Source organism: Oncorhynchus nerka, unplaced genomic scaffold, assembly GCF_034236695.1.
Source record: "Oncorhynchus nerka isolate Pitt River unplaced genomic scaffold, Oner_Uvic_2.0 unplaced_scaffold_211___fragment_2___debris, whole genome shotgun sequence".
Taxonomy (NCBI): Eukaryota; Metazoa; Chordata; class Actinopteri; order Salmoniformes; family Salmonidae; genus Oncorhynchus; species Oncorhynchus nerka.
Genome location: NW_027039937.1, coordinates 96,579 through 115,956, shown reverse-complemented (window position 1 = coordinate 115,956; position 19,378 = coordinate 96,579). Strand labels below are relative to the sequence as shown.

General features: G+C 42.3%; 1 protein-coding gene across 1 annotated transcript in view; it reads left to right on the top strand.

Moving 5' to 3' along the window:
- The window catches only part of LOC115143961 (ATP-citrate synthase-like), a gene marked incomplete at its 5' end in the record, with an annotated part of 99,461 nt that overhangs the window by 787 nt on the left and 79,296 nt on the right, over window positions 1–19,378 (top strand). Inside the window, 3 exons of the mRNA XM_065015553.1 lie at window positions 1,934–2,051; window positions 8,238–8,392; window positions 9,953–10,046. Coding sequence (XP_064871625.1) covers window positions 1,934–2,051; window positions 8,238–8,392; window positions 9,953–10,046 — 367 coding nt within the window. The remainder of the gene's footprint in view (window positions 1–1,933; window positions 2,052–8,237; window positions 8,393–9,952; window positions 10,047–19,378) is intronic.

Below are 19,378 nucleotides of genomic sequence, written 5' to 3'. Positions count from 1 at the left end.
CAAACACTGTCTTCCCCTAGTGCTGTGTCATTGATAGGGCCAGACATAAATTGAGTGCAGAATGTGCATGAGTCCCTTGAATGTAATTTGTAATGAAAAATATATTAATTGGTCTAAATACCTCTACTCGCGTTCTAAATAGTAAAATGTCTAACATTGAGAGTGCTTTAAATGCCAGAACGTCATACTCTATATATACCAAAGTATGTGGACCCCCCTTCAAATTCGTGGATTATGCTATTTCAGCCTCACCTGTTGCTGACAGGTGTATAAAATAAAGCACAGTCATGCAATCTCCATAAACAAACATTGGCAGTAGAATGGCCTTACTGAAGACCTCAGTGACTTTCAACGTGGCATCTTAGGATGCCACCTTTCCAACAAGTCAGGTCATCAATTTTCTGCCCTGCTACAGCTTCCCCGGTCAACTAAGTGCTGTTATTGTGAAGTGGGAATGTCTAGGAGCGACAACTGCTCAGCAGCAAAGCGGTAGGCTGCACAAGCTCACAGAACGGAACCGCCGAGTGCTGAAAATTGCCTGTCCTCGGTTGCAACACTCACTACTGAGTTCCAAATTGCCTCTAGAAGCAACGTCAGCACAAGAACTGTTCGTCGGGAGCTTCATGAAATGGGTTTCCATGGTCGAGCAGCCACACACCAGCCTAAGATTACCAAGCATTGGCTGGAGTAGTGTAAAGCTCGCCACCATTGGGCTCTGGAGCAGTGGAAACGTGTTCTCTGGGCTGATGAAGCGCGCTTCACCATCTGGCAGTCCCACAGACTGGGTTTGGAGGATGCCAGGAGAACGCTACCTGCCTGAATGCACAGTGCCAACTGTAAAGTTTGGATGAGGAATAATGGCCTGGGGCTGTTTTTCATGGTTGGGGCTAGGCCCTTTAATTCCAGTGAAGGGAAATCTTAACGTTACAGCATACAATGACATTCTAGACTATGTGCTTCCAACTTTGTGGTTACAGTTTGGGGAAGGTGCTTTCCTGTTTTGGCATGACAATGCCCCCGTGCACTAAGCGAGGTCCATACAGAAATGTTTTTTTGAAATCGGTGTGGAAGAATTTGATTGGCCTTCACAGAGCCCTGAACTCATCCTCATCGAACACCTTTGGGATGGATTGTAACACCGACTGCGAGCCAAGCCTAATTGCCCAACATCAGTGCCTCACTAATGCTCTTGTGGCAGAATGGATGCAAGTCTACGCAGCAATGTTTGAACATCTAGTACAGTAGAAAACCTTCCCAGAAGAGTGGAGGCTGTTATAGCAGCAAAGGAGGGACCAACTCCATATTAATGCCCATGATTTTGGAACGAGATTTTCGAGCAGGTGTCCACGTACTTTTGGTCATGTAGTGTACTCATTTAGTCTTCATCTGTATTTGCTGCATACTCTATTAAGGAAGAGGTGCATCTTTTCAGACCCATTTGTCATAAGAGAGGATGGGCTGTTGCAAAATGAACGAATGGCGGGAAACGACACGTTTGAGCATTAGATGATGCTTTCTTAGTATGGGTGAGCCTAGTATGTTTATTTGTTGCTGAATGCATACTTTTATATTAAACCGTACATATATCTAGTATGATTAGTACACAGTACGTTTTAAAAATTAGTAGGCAAGATCGTTTTTCGGACACAGTGGTTCTCTATTTGGATACACATGAGCTGATGCCTAATCTTCCTGTCAAAATTCTAACATTTAGAACCAAATAATGCCACTAAACATGATATAACATGCTGCAGTTTCATATATGAAAATTATGTATATAATTATATAAATTCAATAAGGACAGATTTAGAAAAGGCATCCTGCAGATTTTGTCCAGCCTTAGCCATTGTGCCTGCCATTAATCCCATGCTTTGAACAAGGCATCTCTATCCATACATTTTACCATACTGTGCTCTCCTTTGATCACCCCTAGGGCATCGTCAGGGCTATCAAAGACTACCAGGGACCCCTGAAGGAGAACGGAGTCACCATCTTTGTGCGTCGCGGCGGCCCCAACTACCAGGAGGGCCTGAGAGTGATGGGAGAAGTAGGTGAGTCCAGGCTGCAACTAGTTGGCTACATTCCAATTCTCTACCCTACTTCCCGAAGTGTGTACTTGTACACTCCCTGTTATGGATTTAAAAGGAATGGACTGGTATAATGAATATGGTGGTAGCTCCCTCCAGCCATTCTTGTATCAATCCAATGCTTTGAAATGCATGAGGTGGAGTGAACGAGTACACACTTGGGGAGAAGGAAAAGTAATTGAAACATGGCAATTGTCCCACTCCTCCCTTCTGCCAACATTTACTCCAATTCTCTGATCTGAGACGACTGTCCCTGACTGCATCCCGGATGGTACCGGGATCGGGGCCCATAGGGTGCTATTTAGGACAGACCTTAGTTGAAGCGATGGTGCCACTCAGTTGAAAGCAATATGGCAGAAACGATCAGATGTGATAAGGCGATTTGGGGGCGTAATAAAGGAATGTAGATGTGTGGCCAGATAACCCTACCACTGGTCATACAGTGCCTTCAGAAAGTAATCACACTCCTTGACTTAATCCACATTTTATTGTGTTAGTCTTTAATTTAAAATTGATTCAATTGAGATTTTTGGTCACTGGCCTACACACAATACCCCATAATGTACGAGTAATTGTTTTTATGAATTGTTTACAAATTCATAAATGATTCTGAAATGTTTTGAGTCAATAAGTATTCAACCCTTTTGTTATGGCAATGCTAAATAAGTTCAGGAGTAAAAATGTGCTTGACAAGTTACATAATAAGCTGCATGGACTCTGTGTGCAATAATACTGTATAACATGAATTTTGAATGACTACCTCAACTCTGTACACCACACATACAATTATCTGTCAGGTCCAGGGAATTTCAAACACAGATTCAACCACAAAAATCAGGGACGTTTTTCCAATGCCTCGCAGAAAAGGGCATTTATTGTTAAATGTGTAAAAAAAAAAAAGCAGACTTTGAATATGCCTTTAAGCATGGCGAAGTTATTAATTAATACTAACCTAATTGACTGAGTGAAAAGCAGGAAGCCTGTGCAGAATAAAAATATACCAATAGATGCCATTAACTTTTTGGCCTGAATACAACGTGTTATATTTGGTGCAAATACAACACATTACTGAGTACCACTCTCCATATTTTCAAGCAAAGTCATGGCAGCATCATGTTATGGTTCTGCTTGTAATCTTTAAGGACTGGAGTTTTTCAGAATAAAAAATAAATGGAATGGAGCTAAGCACAGGCAAACTCCTAGAGGAAAACCTGGTTCAGTCTACTTTCCACCAGACAGTGGGAGATTAATTCACCTTTCAACAGGACAAGAACCTAAAACACAAAGCCAAATCTACACTGGAATTCCTTACCAAGAAGACAGTGAACGTTCCTGAGTGACCCAGTTGCAGTTTTGACTTAAATCTACTTGAAAATCCATAGCAAGACCTGTGTCGTGACTTTTATTAATCTGATTTATTTATCGAATCAACTAACTTTGTTGTAATTATTACCCGATTTTAAATGAATCATGTAACAATGATTGAGAGCCGTTGTTCAGAGTTACCATCTTCCGAATTAAACTCTAAAGGTCTTTACCTATCACATCCATATCAGTCAATGTATTAATTACCTCTTATCATTCTGAACAGTCATAACCTTGGATCTGCAAAAAACCCAACCTTACTTATGATTCAGTACTACACAAATTGGTTTATTTACTAACTAAATAATATCACAAACATACACATTTAATACATGAGAATAAGGTCCCTAGCGGACTGACAGCATATGGCGGCTTGTTACACAGAAATGAACTTCTCACTAATCATATACTTTGCACATGAACCGCTGCCCGTTTGGAGTAGGAAATCATGAATGTATTTACGTGTGAATGCTGTATATGTCTGTCAGATCCAGCCTTAGGAATGATGTGGGATGGCCTTTCAGCTGCATTCTTGTAAGGCTCTGATTGTCTGAAAGGGGTCTCCCCTTTCCTGTCTTCTACTGTTCACTCTGAAAGATTCTCCTTGGATAGCTAGCCAAGCCAGCTGTGTCGATGGCTCCCACTGGGTGATGAGAGTAGCGTACTACGGTGATTTGAGAATAGTACAGTAGGATGATTTGAAGAGTAGTAGGATGGTCCCACTTTGTTCATGGCTACAAAATATTGACTTATCTGAGTTTGAGTGGAATCGGCTATTGCGATGTTTGCCTTGTGCGTTGCAACATTTGTATCTGAGTCTATTGCGTCCTCAGTAATGGAATTAAATTTGGCGGACCTATTGTCCAGCAATAACGCACCCTTTTTAACTGGAGTAAGTGCTTCTGTTCAATCTTAAATGAGATTTTCTAGACATTTGACTTAACAAAAATACTTTCATTCTTTTTCATAACTAATATACAACGTTAAGGATGGAGTCTTAATAGATAAAGGGGATATACAGTGGGGCAAAAAAGTATTTAGTCAGCCACCAATTGTGCAAGTTCTCCCACTTAAAAAGATGAGGCCTGTAATTTTCATCAAAGGTACACTTCAACTATGACAGAAAAAATGAGGGAGAAAAAATCAGGAAAATCACATTGTAGGATTTTTAATGAATTTATTTGCAAATTATGGTGGAAAATAAGTATTTGGTCAATAAAAAAGTTTATCAATACTTTGTTATATACCCTTTGTTGGCAATGACAGAGGTTAAACGTTTTCTGTAAGTCTTCACAAGGTTTTCACACACTGTTGCTGGTATTTTGGCCCATTCCTCCATGCAGATTTCCTCTAGAGCAGTGACGTTTTGGGGCTGTTGCTGGGCAACACGGACTTTCAACTCCCTCCGAAGATTTTCTATGGGGTTGAGATCTGGAGACTGGCTAGGCCACTCCAGGAACTTGCAATGCTTCTTACGAAGCCACTCCTTCGTTGCCCGGGCGGTGTGTTGGGGATCATTGTCATGCTGAAAGACCCAGCCACGTTTCATCTTCAATGCCCTTGCTGATGGAAGGAGGTTTTCACTCAATCTCACGATACATGGCCCCATTCATTCTTTCCTTTACACGGATCAGTCGTCCTGGTCCCTTTGCAGAAAAACAGCCACAAAGCATGATATTTCCACCCCCATGCTACACAGTAGGTATGGTGTTCTTTGGATGCAACTCAGCATTCTTTGTCCTCCAAACATGACGAGTTGAGTTTTTACCAAAAAGTTCTATTTTGGTGTCATATGGTCAGATGAAATTCTCCCAATCTTCTTCTGGATCATCCAAATGCTCTCTAGCAAACTTCAGACGGGCCTGGACATGTACTGGCTTAAGCAGGGGGACACGTCTGGCACTGCGGGATTTGAGTCCCTGGCGGCGTAGTGTGTTAGTGATGGTAGGCTTTGTTACTTTGGTCCCAGCTCCTTGCAGGTCATTCACTAGGTCCCCCCGTGTGGTTCTGGGATTTTTGCTCACCGTTCTTGTGATCATTTTGACCCCACGGGGTGAGATCTTGCGTGGAGCCCCAGATCGAGGGAGATTATCAGTGGTCTTGTATGTCTTCCATTTCCTAATAATTGCTCCCACAGTTGATTTCTTCAAACCAAGCTGCTTACCTATTACATATTCAGTCTTCCCAGCCTGGTGCAGGTCTACAATTTTGTTTCTGGTGTCTTTTGACAGCTCTTTGGTCTTGGCCATAGTGGAGTTTGGAGTGTGACTGTTTGAGGTTGTGTAGAGGTGTCTTTTATACAGATAACAAGTTCAAACAGGTGCCATTAATATAGGTAACGAGTGGAGGAGCCTCTTAAAGAAATTACAGGTCTGTGAGAGCCAGAAATCTTCCTTGTTTGTAGGTGACCAAATACTTATTTTCCACCATAATTTGCAAATAAATTCATAAATCCTACAATGTGATTTTCTGGATTTCTTTCCCTCATTTTGTCTGTCATAGTTGAAGTGTACCTATGATGAAAATTACAGGCCTCATCTTTTTAAGTGGCAGAACTTGCACAATTGGTGGCTGACTAAATCCTTTTTTGCCCCACTGTACTTTTCAGAGTAGAGTTACCTGGAATGCTTTTCCAACAGTCCTGAAGGGATTCCCACATATGCTGAGCAAACGTTGGCTGCTTTTCCTTCACTCTGCGGTCCAACTCATCCCAAACCACTTCATTGGGTTGAGGTCGGGGGATTGTGGAGGCCAGGTCATCTGATGCAGCACTTCATCACGAACTTTCTTGGTCAAATAGTCCTTACACAGCCTGGAGATGTGTTGCGTCATTGTCCTGTTGAAAAACTGATAATGGGACAAAGTGCAAACCAGATGGCATGGCGTATTGCTGCAGAATGCTGCGGTAGCAATACTGGTTAAGTGTGCCTTGAATTCTAAATAAATCAGTGTCGCCAGAAAAGCACCCTCACACCACCACCTCCATGCTTCATGGTGGGAACCACACATGCAGAGATCATCTGTTCACCTACTCTGCGTCTCCCAAAGACCTGGCGGTTGGAACCAAAATTCTCACATTTGGACATCAGAATAAAAGACAGATTTCCACCGGTCTAATGTCCATTCCTCGTGTTTCTTGGCCCAAGCAAGTCTCTTCTTATTATTGGTGTCCTTTAGTAGTGGTTTCTTTGCAGCAATTTTGATCATGAAGGCCTGATTCGTGCAGTATCCTCTGAACAGTTGATGTTGAGATTAGCCTGTTGAACTCTGAAGCATTTATTTGGCCTGCAATTTCTGAGGCTGGTAACTGAGTAACTTATCCTCTTCAGCATTCCTGTGCCGGTCCTCATGAGAGCCAGTTTCATCATGGCGCTCGATGGTTTTTGCGACTGCAATTGAAGAAACGTTCAAAGTTCTTGAAATGTTCCGTATTGACTGACCTTCATGTCTTAAAGTAATGGACTGTCATTTCTCTTTGTCTTTTTGAGCTGTTCTTGCCATTAATATGGACTTTGTTATTTTACCAAATCGGGCTAACTTCTGTATACCCCCCACCTTGTCACAACTCAAATGATTGGCTCAAACGAAAGTCAGAAATAGCCATATAATAAATGCCTTAACTTTGAAGATCTTCTGTTGGCACTCAAAGGTCCCAGCTACATCACAAATGATCCTTTTGTTCGATAATGTTCTTCTTTATATCCCCAAAAACTCAGTTTAGCTGGTTTCCTTCCAAAATGCATCCCAAGCGTTTCCAATAAACTCCTCCAAGTCAAACAACGTTTATAATCCAAACTCCGCTACCCCAATACGTAAAAAAACAATAACAATAAAGACAGAGAATCGTTATTGTCTATACCGGAGATTAACAACAAAGAACGCGCTCTCATCCCCGCGCATGACATCACTACAGCCAAAATGGGAACCACTTAGAAAAACTAATTCTAGCTAATTTTTCCAAAAACAAGCCTGAAACTCTTTCTGACGAGTGACATCTAGTGGAAGCCCTAGGAACTGGAATCTGGGAGATTTTCGCCTCATAATTAACATGACAACCATTGGAAACAGTGGTAGGCTGAATTGTTTGTTTTTTTGGATGGTTGGTCCTCAGGGTTTTGCCTGCCATATCAGTTCTGTTATACTCACAGGCATTATTTTAACTGTTTTAGAAACGTTAGTGTTTTCTATCCAATACTACCATGCATATCCTAGCTTCTGGGCCTGGGTAATAGGCAGTTTACTTTGGGCACGTTTGTCATCCAAACTTCAAAATACTGCCCCCTACCCCAGAGAGGTTAAGAAGGAAAGCAATTCAAATATTAACTTTTAACAAGGCACACCTGTTAATTGAAATGCATTCCAGGTGACTAGCTCATGGAGCTGGTTGAGAGAATGCCAAGAGTGTGCAAAGCTGTCAAGGCAAAGGGTGGCTACTTTGAAGAATGTATTTGTTTTAACACTTTTTTTGGTTACTACATGATTACCACATGTGTGTTATATCCTAGTGTTGATGTCTTCACTATTACTCTACAATGTAGAAAATCGTACAAATAAATAAAAACATATGTGAAACTTGCCTTATGTTCCAGGTTTGCTGGGTGTACTAAAACATAAAGACCATCTTTGGCACTAAAGATAATTGAGTCCATTGGTAGACAATGAAAACGATTTCTGTTTTTGGGAAATTCACACCTGGAGATTTGATCAATAGGTTTCCTTTTTTATTGTACAGTTGTTCAGAATAATCAAAATATTTGTTAACCATGTCAATTTTTTTTCCCTTAGGTAAGACCACCGGTATCCCCATCTATGTTTTCGGCACAGAGACCCACATGACGGCCATTGTCGGCATGGCGCTGGGCCACCAGCCAATCCCCAACCAGCCTCCAGTAGCCGCCCACACAGCCAACTTCCTGCTCAACTCCAGCACCAACTCCGCCGTACGTTTTGTGTTCAATGTAGAGCTGACCCCAATTGGTCGACAGGTCGATTTTTCAGTCGATAGCTTTTCGCTCTACCAATATGTATTGCATGCACGCACGTATGTATTCCAGCCAGTCAGCCAGCCAATCAAGGGTTTTTGTTTATTTTTACACTGTTCTACTTTGTGGAATAATAGTGGAGACATCAACACTATGAAATAACACATGGAATCATGTAGTAACCAAAAGTGTTAATTAAATACATTCTTCAAAGTAGCCACCCTTTGCCTTGACAGCTTTGCACACTCTTGGCATTCTCACAACCAGCTTTCATGGGGTAGTCACCTGAAATCCATTTAAATTAACACGTGTGCCTTGCTAAAAGTTCATTTGTGGAATTTATTTCCTCATTTGTGTTTGAGCTAATCAGTTGTTGTGACAAGATAGGGGTGGTAAGAACAGCTAAAATAAGCAAAGTGAAACGACAGTCCATTACTTTAAGACATGGTCGGTCAGTCAATCTGGAACATTTTAAGAAACCATCAAGCGCTATGATAACTGGCTCTCATGAGGACTACCACAGGTAAGGAAGACCCAGAGTTACCTCCGCTGCAGAGGATAAGTTCATTGGCGTTCAAGTAACAGACACATCTCAACATCAACTGTTCAGAGGATCAGGCCTTCATGGTCAAATTGCTGCAAAGAAACCACTACTAAAGGACACCAATAAGAAGGAGACTTGCTTGGGCCAAGAAACACGAGCAATGGACATTAGACCGGTGAATCTGTCCTTTGGTCCAAATTTGAGATTTTTGGTTCCAACCTCCGTGTCTTGGAGACGCAGAGTAGGTGAACGGATGATCTCCGCATATGTTGTCCCCACCGTGAAGCATGGAGTAGGTGGTGTCGGGGTGCTTTTCTGGTGACACTGATTTTATTTAGAATTATTTTATATCGCTCTCGGAGGACCTGAGCCCTAGGACCATGCCTCAGGACTACCTGGCATGATGACTCCTTGCCTTCTCTGGTCCACCTGGCCGTGCTGCTGCTCCAGTTTCAATTGTTCTGCCTGCTGCTATGGAACCCTGACCTGTTCACCGGACGTGCTACCTGTCCCAGACCTGCTGTTTTCAACTCTCTAGAGGCAGCAGGAGCGGTAGAGATACTCTCAATGATCGGTTATGAAAAGCCAACTGACATTTACTCCTGAGGTGCTGACTTGTTGCACCCTCGACAACTACTGTGATTATTATTATTTGACCATGCTGGTCATTTATGAACAGTTGAACATCTTGGCCATGTTCTGTTATAATCTCCACCTGGCACAGCCAGAAGAGGACTGGCCACCCCTCATGGCCTGGTTCCGCTCTAGGTTTCTTCCTAGGTTTTGGCTTTTCTAGGGAGTATTTCCTAGCCACCGTGCTTCTACACCTGCATTGCTTGCTGTTTGGGGTTTTAGGCTGGGTTTCTGTACAGCACTTTGAGATATCAGCTGATGTAAGTAGGGCTATATAAATAAACTGAATTTGTTTTCAGGATGCCCACATCTACCTCTCATCACTGTCTCTCTTCTTTTAGACCCCAGCATCTACCAGGACAGCCTCCTTCTCTGAGCCCAGAGCAGCTAACGATGCCACGTTAGCTAAGAAGCCCAAAGCGGGCATACCAGCAGGTAACGAGTGCTAACCACGCCACCTTGCCCTCCTTACCAATTTTCACTGGTTTCCCTGGAACAGATTAAACCCAGTCTCCATTGAGGATGCTTTTTTAAGTGCAGGACTAGGCTTAATCTGTTTCAGGGGAAACCTATCCTTAAAGCGCTAGTTTACAACAAAACAAACATATGTCATGTGTAGATCCTCAGAGGTTTAGTAAGAAAAGGGACAACTTGGGGACAGTTTAGACTCCCTACAGCTCATATTCATTAAGGCTCATTGTGGCTAAATGTAGCAAGATGTTTTGCAACGGAAACCATTTAAATCACGTAGTAGTGCATCTGGGAGTAAACAATTGACATTGCAAAATGTTTTGCTACAGTGTGCATTGTGCACTAATGAATATGAATGACCCTGTTCTCACACACACAACCCTCTGTCTTCTGTCTGCTTCTTCACCTCTGCCATCCCTCTTTCCCTTTTCTCCCCATCTACACCAACCACCCAGCACAGTTTGACATTTTAAGTGTTTTGTTTTTTTCCTTTTGCCCCTCATTTCGATGTGTAATCAGCCTGTCTTTTCATGCTCAAATCTTTTAAGCTGCTCCTCATTATCCGTGGCTGTGGCCTGTGAAGGAGGAATTCACAGGAGACCGCTACGGTAAGTGCAGGTGTAACCCTACTCCTTGGGTTTGTCCCTGTCTTGCCCCACACTTCCCCAATTTAGAGGTTTGTGTGTGTGTGTTGCTTTCACGCCTATGTTCTGAATTGGCATTCTGGAACTCCCACGGACTAGGCCTAGGGAATGGTCTACATGGGTAAGTTCCTTGGGTTTCGTATTGTTTGTTTACTTTTTTTTTTTAATAGATGTTTAGTTAATTGAGCTCCTATATCGGTCCCTCTTATTGGGTATCCATGCAATGAAGTGTGAAGGCCAAGGCATGCAGCCATACATGCAACCATACAACACACCCAATGCATTAGTTGATTGATGAGGTTACATAGTAAGGCTTTTATTCAAACTGTTTGGTACCTTATTTCGTTGTCGCTTATTTTGTCGTCACTGCTTTGTGTTGCCCAGTTGGTCACAGAAGTACAGTCTTCGTCAGGCTGGAGAAGAGTTAGAGATGAGTGATAGACCCTCAGTCCTCCTCCAGGCTCTCCTCTCTTCCTTCTTCTTTCCCCTACGTCCATCCCTGTTTCTCTTAAGTAGTGTGTGTGTGGGAAATGCCTTTGTTCAGCCTCCATCCAGTTAGGTGTTTCTCATGGTGACGAACTGTCCCAATTCTCCTACTCGTTTCCAGAAATGTTGACTTGCATGCTTCCCAGCATGGATTTTAAAGCATATTATTGATGTAAGCATTGGCTGGAGTACATTTCCACCATTGTTAAATCCATGCACGGTTGTAAGTGTACACTTTGGGAGGAGGGTGTAGAATCAGACGCAAACCTTGTCAAATGGGTCTGCGGCTGTCCCGGACTTCGGTTATTTACAGAAAGTTGCTCACTTCCCCTTTCCTCGCTCCCCTTTTTTGTTTATTTATGTATATATGTAGAAACGTCCCTTTTTCAGGACCCTGTCTTTCAATGATAATTCGTAAATCTAAACTTCACAGCTCTTCATTGTAAAGCGTTTAAACACTGTTTTCCATGCTTGCTCAATGAACCTCAATGAACATAAACAATTGGTGAACGCATGTGGAACGGTCATTAAGACACTAAGAGCTTACAGACGGTAGGCAACCAAGGTCACAGTTATGAAAACTTAGGACACTAAAGAGGCCTTTCTACTGACTCTGAAAAACACCAAAATAAAGATGCCCAGGATCCCTACTCATCTGTGTGAACGTGCTATAGGCATGCTGCAAGGGGGCATGAGGACTGCAGATGTGGCCAGGGAAATAAATTGCAATGTCCGTACTGTGAGATGCCAGCGCTACACACCCCTTGACTTTTTTCATATTTTGTTATTCTAAAATTGATTAAATAGTTGTTTTCCCTCATCAATCTACACACAGTACCCCATAATGACAAAGCAAAACAGGTTTTTAGAAATTTTGTAAATGTATAAAAAAAAAAATGGAAATATCACAAGTGTTGAGACCTTTTACTCAGTTCTTTGAAGCACATTTGGCAGTGATTACAGCCTCTAGTGGGTATGACGCTGTATGTTTGGCTCATCTGTATTTGGGGAGTTTCTCCCATTCTTCTCTGCAGATTGTCTCAAGCTCTGTCAGGTTGGATGGGGAGCTTCGCTGCACAGCTTTTTTCAGGTCTCTCCAGAGATGTTTGATCGGGTTCAAGTCCGGGCTCTGGCTGAGCCACTCAAGGACATTCAGTGACTTATTCCAAGGCCACTCCCTTGTCTTGGCTGTGTGCTTAGAGTCGTTGTCCTGTTGGAAGGTGAACCTTTGCCCCGGTCTGTGGTCTTGAGCGCTCTGGAGCAGGTTTTCGTCAAGGATCTCTCTGTACTTTTTTCCGTTCATCTTTCCCTCGATCCTGACTAGTCTTCCAGTCCCTGCCGTTGATAACACTCCCACAAAATTCCCACACATCGTTCTTCACCATAGGGATGGTGCCAGGTTTCCTCCAGACGTGACGCTTGGCATTTTGGCCAAGGAGTTCTGTCTTGGTTTCATCAGACCAGGGAATTTAGTTTCTCATGGTCAGAGTCCTTTAGGTGCCTTTTGGCAAACTCCTAGTGGGCTGTAATGTGCTTTTACCTTTATTAATCGAACCCCAGGCTGTAGTGACTCCTCAACACTGCTATGCAGTGCCTTGGACTACTGTGTCATTCTGTGTGCCTTCATGTGCTTCTTTAAATGAGAAATGGCTTCCGTCTTGCTGCTCTACCATATAGGCCTGATTTGGTGTAGTGCTGCGGAGATGGACAACCATCACTCTGTCAGAGTGACCATTGGGTTCTTGGTCACCTCCCTGACCAAGGCCCTTCTCCCCTGATTTCTCAGTTTGGCCAGGTGGCCAGCTCTAAAAAGGGTCCTGGTGTTTCCAAACTTCCTCCATTTAAGAATGATGGAGGCCACTGTGTTCTTGGACCTTCAATGCTGCAGCCATTTTGTGATACCCTTCCCCAGATCTGTGCCTCGACACAATCCTGTCTCTCACCTCTACAGACAATTCCTTGAACCTCATGGCTTGGTTTTTGCGCTGACATGCACTGTCAACTGTGGAATCTTATATAGACAGGTCTGTGTCTTTCCAAATCATGTCCAATCAATTGAATTTACCGCAGGTGGACTCCACGTTGTAGAAACATCTCAAGGATGATCAATGGAAACAGGATGCACCTGAGCTCAATTTCGAGTCTAATAGCAAGGGTCTGGAATACTTAGTAAAACAGTTTTTTATTTTTTTATTTTTTTTTATCTCTGTGGGGACGATTGTTGCTAATGTGACTAGAATGACGTATACAACAGCTAACTTTCTGGAACAGACATTTATCTTTATATGGACAGAAAGCTTAAATTGTTAATCTAACTGCAGTGTCCAATTTACAATAGCTATTAGTGTAAAATTACCATGTTATTGTTTGAGGAGTGCACAACATATCACTGGTATCAAATGGTTTGATACATTTACCTTCCAGAATGTAAATCACGTTTTTACATTCAGCGATCTTGCTCTGATTTGTCGTCCTGAGGGTCCCAGAGAGAGAATGTAGCATAGTTTTGTTTGCTAAAACAATTTTTATGTTCAAATGTAGGAACAGCGGTCTGTAGTTTGACCCCGCTGCTGTTTCTGTAAAATCCATTTCAGAATAAGGCTGTAACGTAACAAAATTGTACTTTTGGGGGGGGTTGTATTATTTCTGACAGTACAGTGGGAAATGTAAAGGGGGACAGATCGTAGGGGCAGAAGGGTGGCTGCGATTGGGCTCAAAACACTGTTGCCGGGGGGCATATGTTGCTTAGGCTGTTACATCAGCCGCTGGCACTCCCTCCCCTTTTGTGTCTGATAGATCTGGATAGGCGGAGCCTATTATTTAATAGCTCCTCCAGTCATCTAGGTTCTGATGTATTGATTCCACCTTCTAGTCATGACAGAGCAGATGGCAAGCATAGATGGAAGGAAACTAAGATCTGGAATGAAACAAAGCCCTGGTAAGACTGGCGAACATGTGCTTTTAATTTAGGTTTTTTCCAGAGGGGGGATTACAGGTACAAAAACAAAGAAATGCATACAAAAAACTGCAAACCAGGTCATTTTGTCCCTGGTCAGGTCATTCTGTTCCAGTTAAAGGTTGTTCTGATTTAATTAGATCTGTAGACCATGCTTTTTTTATGGCTAGCTTAGAATGAGTGTTCCAAAAGTTGTTTATATACACTGCTCAAAAAAATTAAGGGAACACTTAAACAACACAATGTAATTCCCAGTTAATAACACTTCTGTGAAATCAAACTGTCCACTTAGGAAGCAACACTGATTGACAATAAATGTCACATGCTGTTGTACAAATAGAATAGACAGGTGGAAATTATAGGCAATTAGCAAGATACCCCCAATAAAGGAGTGGTTCTGCAGGTGATGACCACAGACCACTTCTCAGTTCCTATGCTTCCTGGCTGATGCATGGAGCACTGCCAGAGCCCTGCAAAATGACCTCCAGCAGGCCACAAATGTGCATGTGTCTGCTCAAACGGTCAGAAGCAGACTCCATGAGGATGTTATGAGGGCCCGACGTCCACAGGTGGGGGTTGTGCTTACAGCCCAACACCGTGCAGGACGTTTGGCATTTGCCAGAGAACACCAAGATTGGCAAATTCGCCACTGGCGCCCTGTGCTCTTCACAGATGAAAGCAGGTTCACACTGAGCACATGTGACAGAGTTTGGAGACGCCCCCGTGGAGAACGTTCTGCTGCTTGCAACATCCTCCAGCATGACCAGTTTGGAGGTGGGTCAGTCATGGTGTGGGGTGGCATTTCTTTGGGGGGCTGCACAGCCATGTGCTCGCCAGAGGTAGCCTGACTGCCGTTAGGTACCGAGATGAGATCCTCAGACCCCTTGTGAGACCATATGCTGGTGCGGTTGGCCCTGGGTTCCTCCTAATGCAAGACAATGCTAGACCTCATGTGGCTGGAGTGTGTCAGCAGTTCCTGCAAGAGGAAGGCATCGATGCTATGGACTGGCCCGCCCGTTCCCCAGACCTGAATCCAATTGAGCACATCTGGGACATCATGTCTCGCTCCATCCACCAACGCCACGTTGCACCACAGACTGTCCAGGAGTTGGCGGATGCTTTAGTCCAGGTCTGGGAGGAGATCCCTCAGGAGACCATCTGCCACCTCAGGAGCATGCCCAGGCTTTGTAGGGAGGTCATACAGGCACGTGGAGGCCACACACACTACTGAGCCTCATTTAGACTTGTTTTAAGGACATTACATCAACGTTGGATCAGCCTGTAGTGTAGTTTTCCACTTGAATTTTGAGTGTGACTCCAAATCCAGACGTCCATGGGTTGATAAATTTGATTTCCATTGATAATTTTTGTGTGATTTTGTTGTCAGCACATTCAACTATGTAAAGAAAAAGTATTTAAGAATATTTTAGTGTTCCCTTTATTTATTTTGAGCAGTGTATTATAGAGCATTCCTTTCGTGAGCACAGATAATTTATTCTTAAATCCCATCATTGAATTGTTCAGTTTCCCAAGTGACACCATAGGATCTATGTTGTAAGTATAGAAAAGGGAGTTTCCTTTTGCTGTGTATATATCTTTAATATCTTAGAATTTTAACAAAACCATTACTGTCCCAAGATATTAAGGGTTGCAAGGCATTATTGGGAAATGGGAATGCCACATTGTTTTTCAATTTTGCGCCACATAGAAATTGTGTGAGAATCTGAACAAAGCGTAGTTTACATTGTTGAATGGATATATCAGTGAATACCTTTTTCCAGAGGGATTGGTGACACCATATTTCTCGCTGTACTCAGCCAGGGGGCAGAAGAGTCGTGCCTAAACCAATTAAGGATATGGTGAAATGCTAGTGCCTGGATATGCAATTTTAAAGTTTGGTATGGATAGTCCTATATCTTCCCCCCCTTTGTAAATCAGTTCATTTTATCTTGAATCGTTTACCTTGCCATTCACTGAATATTTGTAAAAAATAATCAAGAACACCTGCTCTTTCCATTACATAGAGGTGGATTCAGGCGAAAGGTGTGATCCCTTATTGATGTCACTTGTTTAATCCACTTCAATCAGTGTGCATGAACGGGAGGAGACAGGTTAAATAATATATTTTTATGCCTTGAGACATGGATTGTGTATGTGTGCCATTCAGTGTGAATGGGCAAGACAAAATATTAAAGTTTCTTTGAACGGGGTATGGTAGTAGGTGCCAGGCGTAGGGTTGTGGCGGTCATGACATTTTGTCAACCGGCTATTGTCATGCAAAAGACGACCGGTCTCATGGTAATTGACCATTAATTAACATAAACATGTTCAATATCTCCAGGCCTCCACACGTACAAGCTGCATAGAAGCCCCTGAAATGTGCTCCTTTGGAATATAAAAAAGTAAAATCTACAAGAAGAATATAATTTTACTTAGCTGAATAAAATAGAAAGGATATTTTTCTACTTTGGATTTATAGCGGAGCATGTTGATATTCTGCCCAATCGCTGTATGCCATGGACTCTCAACCCTGTTCCTACAGCTACCCAGTGCTTAATTTGGGACACGAAGTGAAATCTATTCGGGAATTGTTTCTCAGCCCCTTTACGAACTTGAGTACGGAATATAGGAGATGGTAACGCATGGTGGGGAGATTCTGTATAGTTAAAGGTAATGTCATCCAATTCATTATGAAAAATGCACTATTAGTAGGTTTATTCAAATACAAATTCACTATAATTGTAGGCTAACTTTAAGCCGGCCTTTACAATCAATGAACCAACAACAATCGCTTGGGGCTCTCCCAAACTCTTGGATAGAAATTTTACTCTAATTTGTTTAATTTTGGAGTATATGCTAGACCAATTATATACCAAAGACATCTTAACCTTTTATAGCTAGGGTTCCGCTCCACTGAAATGGCAGAGTGAAATTCAAATATATATATTTTTTTATATTTAACTTTACAGTGAAAGCACACCATACAATTATTTTAGGTCAGAGCCTAGTCACAAAAACACACAGCCATTTTCCAGCCACAAAAAGCAGAAATAGAGAAAATGAATCACTAACCTTTGATCTTCATCAGATGGCACTCATTGGACTTAGTTTACACAATACATGTATGTTTTGTTCGATAAAGTTCATATTTATATCCAAAAATCTGTTTACATTGGCGCGTTATGTTAGTAATGTTGTGCCTCAAACATTCGGCGAATTTGCAGAGCCACATCAATTTACAGAAATACTCATCATAAACTTTGATGAAAGATACAAGTGTTATGCATAGAATTAAAGATCTACTTCTCCTTAATGCAACCGCTGTGTCAGATTTCAAAAAAGCTTTACGGCAAAAGCACACCATGCAATAAACTGAGTACAGCGCTCAGCCACAAAAACAAGCCATGCAGATACCCGCCATGTTGTGGAGTCTGTAAAAGTCAGAAATAGCGTTATAAATATTCACTTACCTTTGATCTTCATCAGAATGCACTCCCAGGAATCCCAGTTCCACAAATGTTTGTTTTGTTTGATAAAGTTCATCTTATGTCATTTTTGTCCTTTTTGTTAGCACATTTAGTTCACCAATCGAACTTCCAGATGAAAAGTCAAAGTTCCATTACAGTTCGTAGAAACATGTCAAGCGATGTATATAATCCATCTTCAATAATGTTTCAACCGCACAATTCCTTTGTCTTTAGAAATTAAAAGGAACGGAGCTCGCGCTCACGGCCACACGGGAGTCTTAGCTCAAGGCATTCGGCCAGACCCCTGACTCAAACAGCTCTTATTCGCTCCCCTTTTCATAGTAGAAGCCTGAAACAACTTTCTAAAAACTGTTGACATCTAGTGGAAGCCTTGGGAATGCAATATGACCCCATAGACACTGTTTATTCGATAGGCAATGACTTAAAACTACAAACTTCAGATTCCCCACTTCCTGGTTGGATTTTTCTCAGGTTTTTGCCTGCCATATGAGTTCTGTTATACTCATACATTATTCAAACAGTGTCAATGTGCATGAGCCAGGCCTGCCACAGGAGTCGCTAGAGCGCAATGGGACAAGGACATTCCGGCCGGCTAAACGCTCCCCTAACCTGGATGATTTTGGACCAATTGTGCGCTGTCCCATGGGTCTCCTGGTTGTGGCCGGCTGCGACAGAGCCTGGACTCTAACCAGGATCTCTAGTGGCACAGCTAGCACTGCAATGCAGTGCCTTAGACTACTGCGCCACTTTGGAGGCCCAGGAAAAACACTTTGTAACAAACCGGCTTTGGTCCATGTGGCCCAATTTGGGTAAGTCTCGAGACTGGATGACAACATTTTGGAAAACAGTTTAAGATCTGTGTTTATCAAGGATGGGGGTGATAGTGAGAACACTGGGTGACATCCTTAACTTTGTTTTTATAAAAGTGCAATTAGTGCTGTGTTCACATCTTTCCTAAAGTAACCTTTGTGAACGACTAATAATTTGAAGTTTCTTCTTTTAGAAAGGACTTAGTCTGGCTTGGTGTTGGTTTACAATCTGAGATGTACAGTTCTTTATAGAAGCGGGAGTAACTAGATCAATTTGGGTTCTGATTTAGTAATTGCAGTTTTAGATTTAATAGTTGCTAAATCAGCTAATTGATCATTACTGCGTAGCTTGTTGTCCAGTGCTGGGTCGATTTACCATGGAAGTAATGGTTGAGTCTTACTCAATGCATGGTACTTTCAGTAAATTAAGTTTAATTTAATTTTTTGTAGATTGATTTCCTTTTCTAGTTTAGTTCATGCTGTTTCTAGGTCATGCACATTGGCCGCTGTCTTTAAACTCCACTTTAGTTGGGTAGGTATCCACTTTAAAAGTGAGCCGTGCAAAAGACTCAACCTCTGCCCTCGACTTCTCTTATGTCCTTACAAACAATCTCTCGGATAGTGGCCAACGCTTTCTGTTGTCGGGTGTTGAGAGCAGCCATGTTCCCACAAGTGAATTGTGAACGGACAGAATATGCCAGCTGCTGTAGCGAAATAGACCATTGCTATTGTTCCTTGTAATACAGTGAATGTCCCAAACGTTATTGTGATGGTTAAATGTTGACAATTATTTATAAATAAGTCAGTTAATTCATAGTTTTGCTATAAAAAAAAAGCCACAGGGAAGCCACGTGTTTCAATGCATGCCACTGGAACCTGAACTACCAAACTGCTCTGCCCTTTGCCCTTTTCT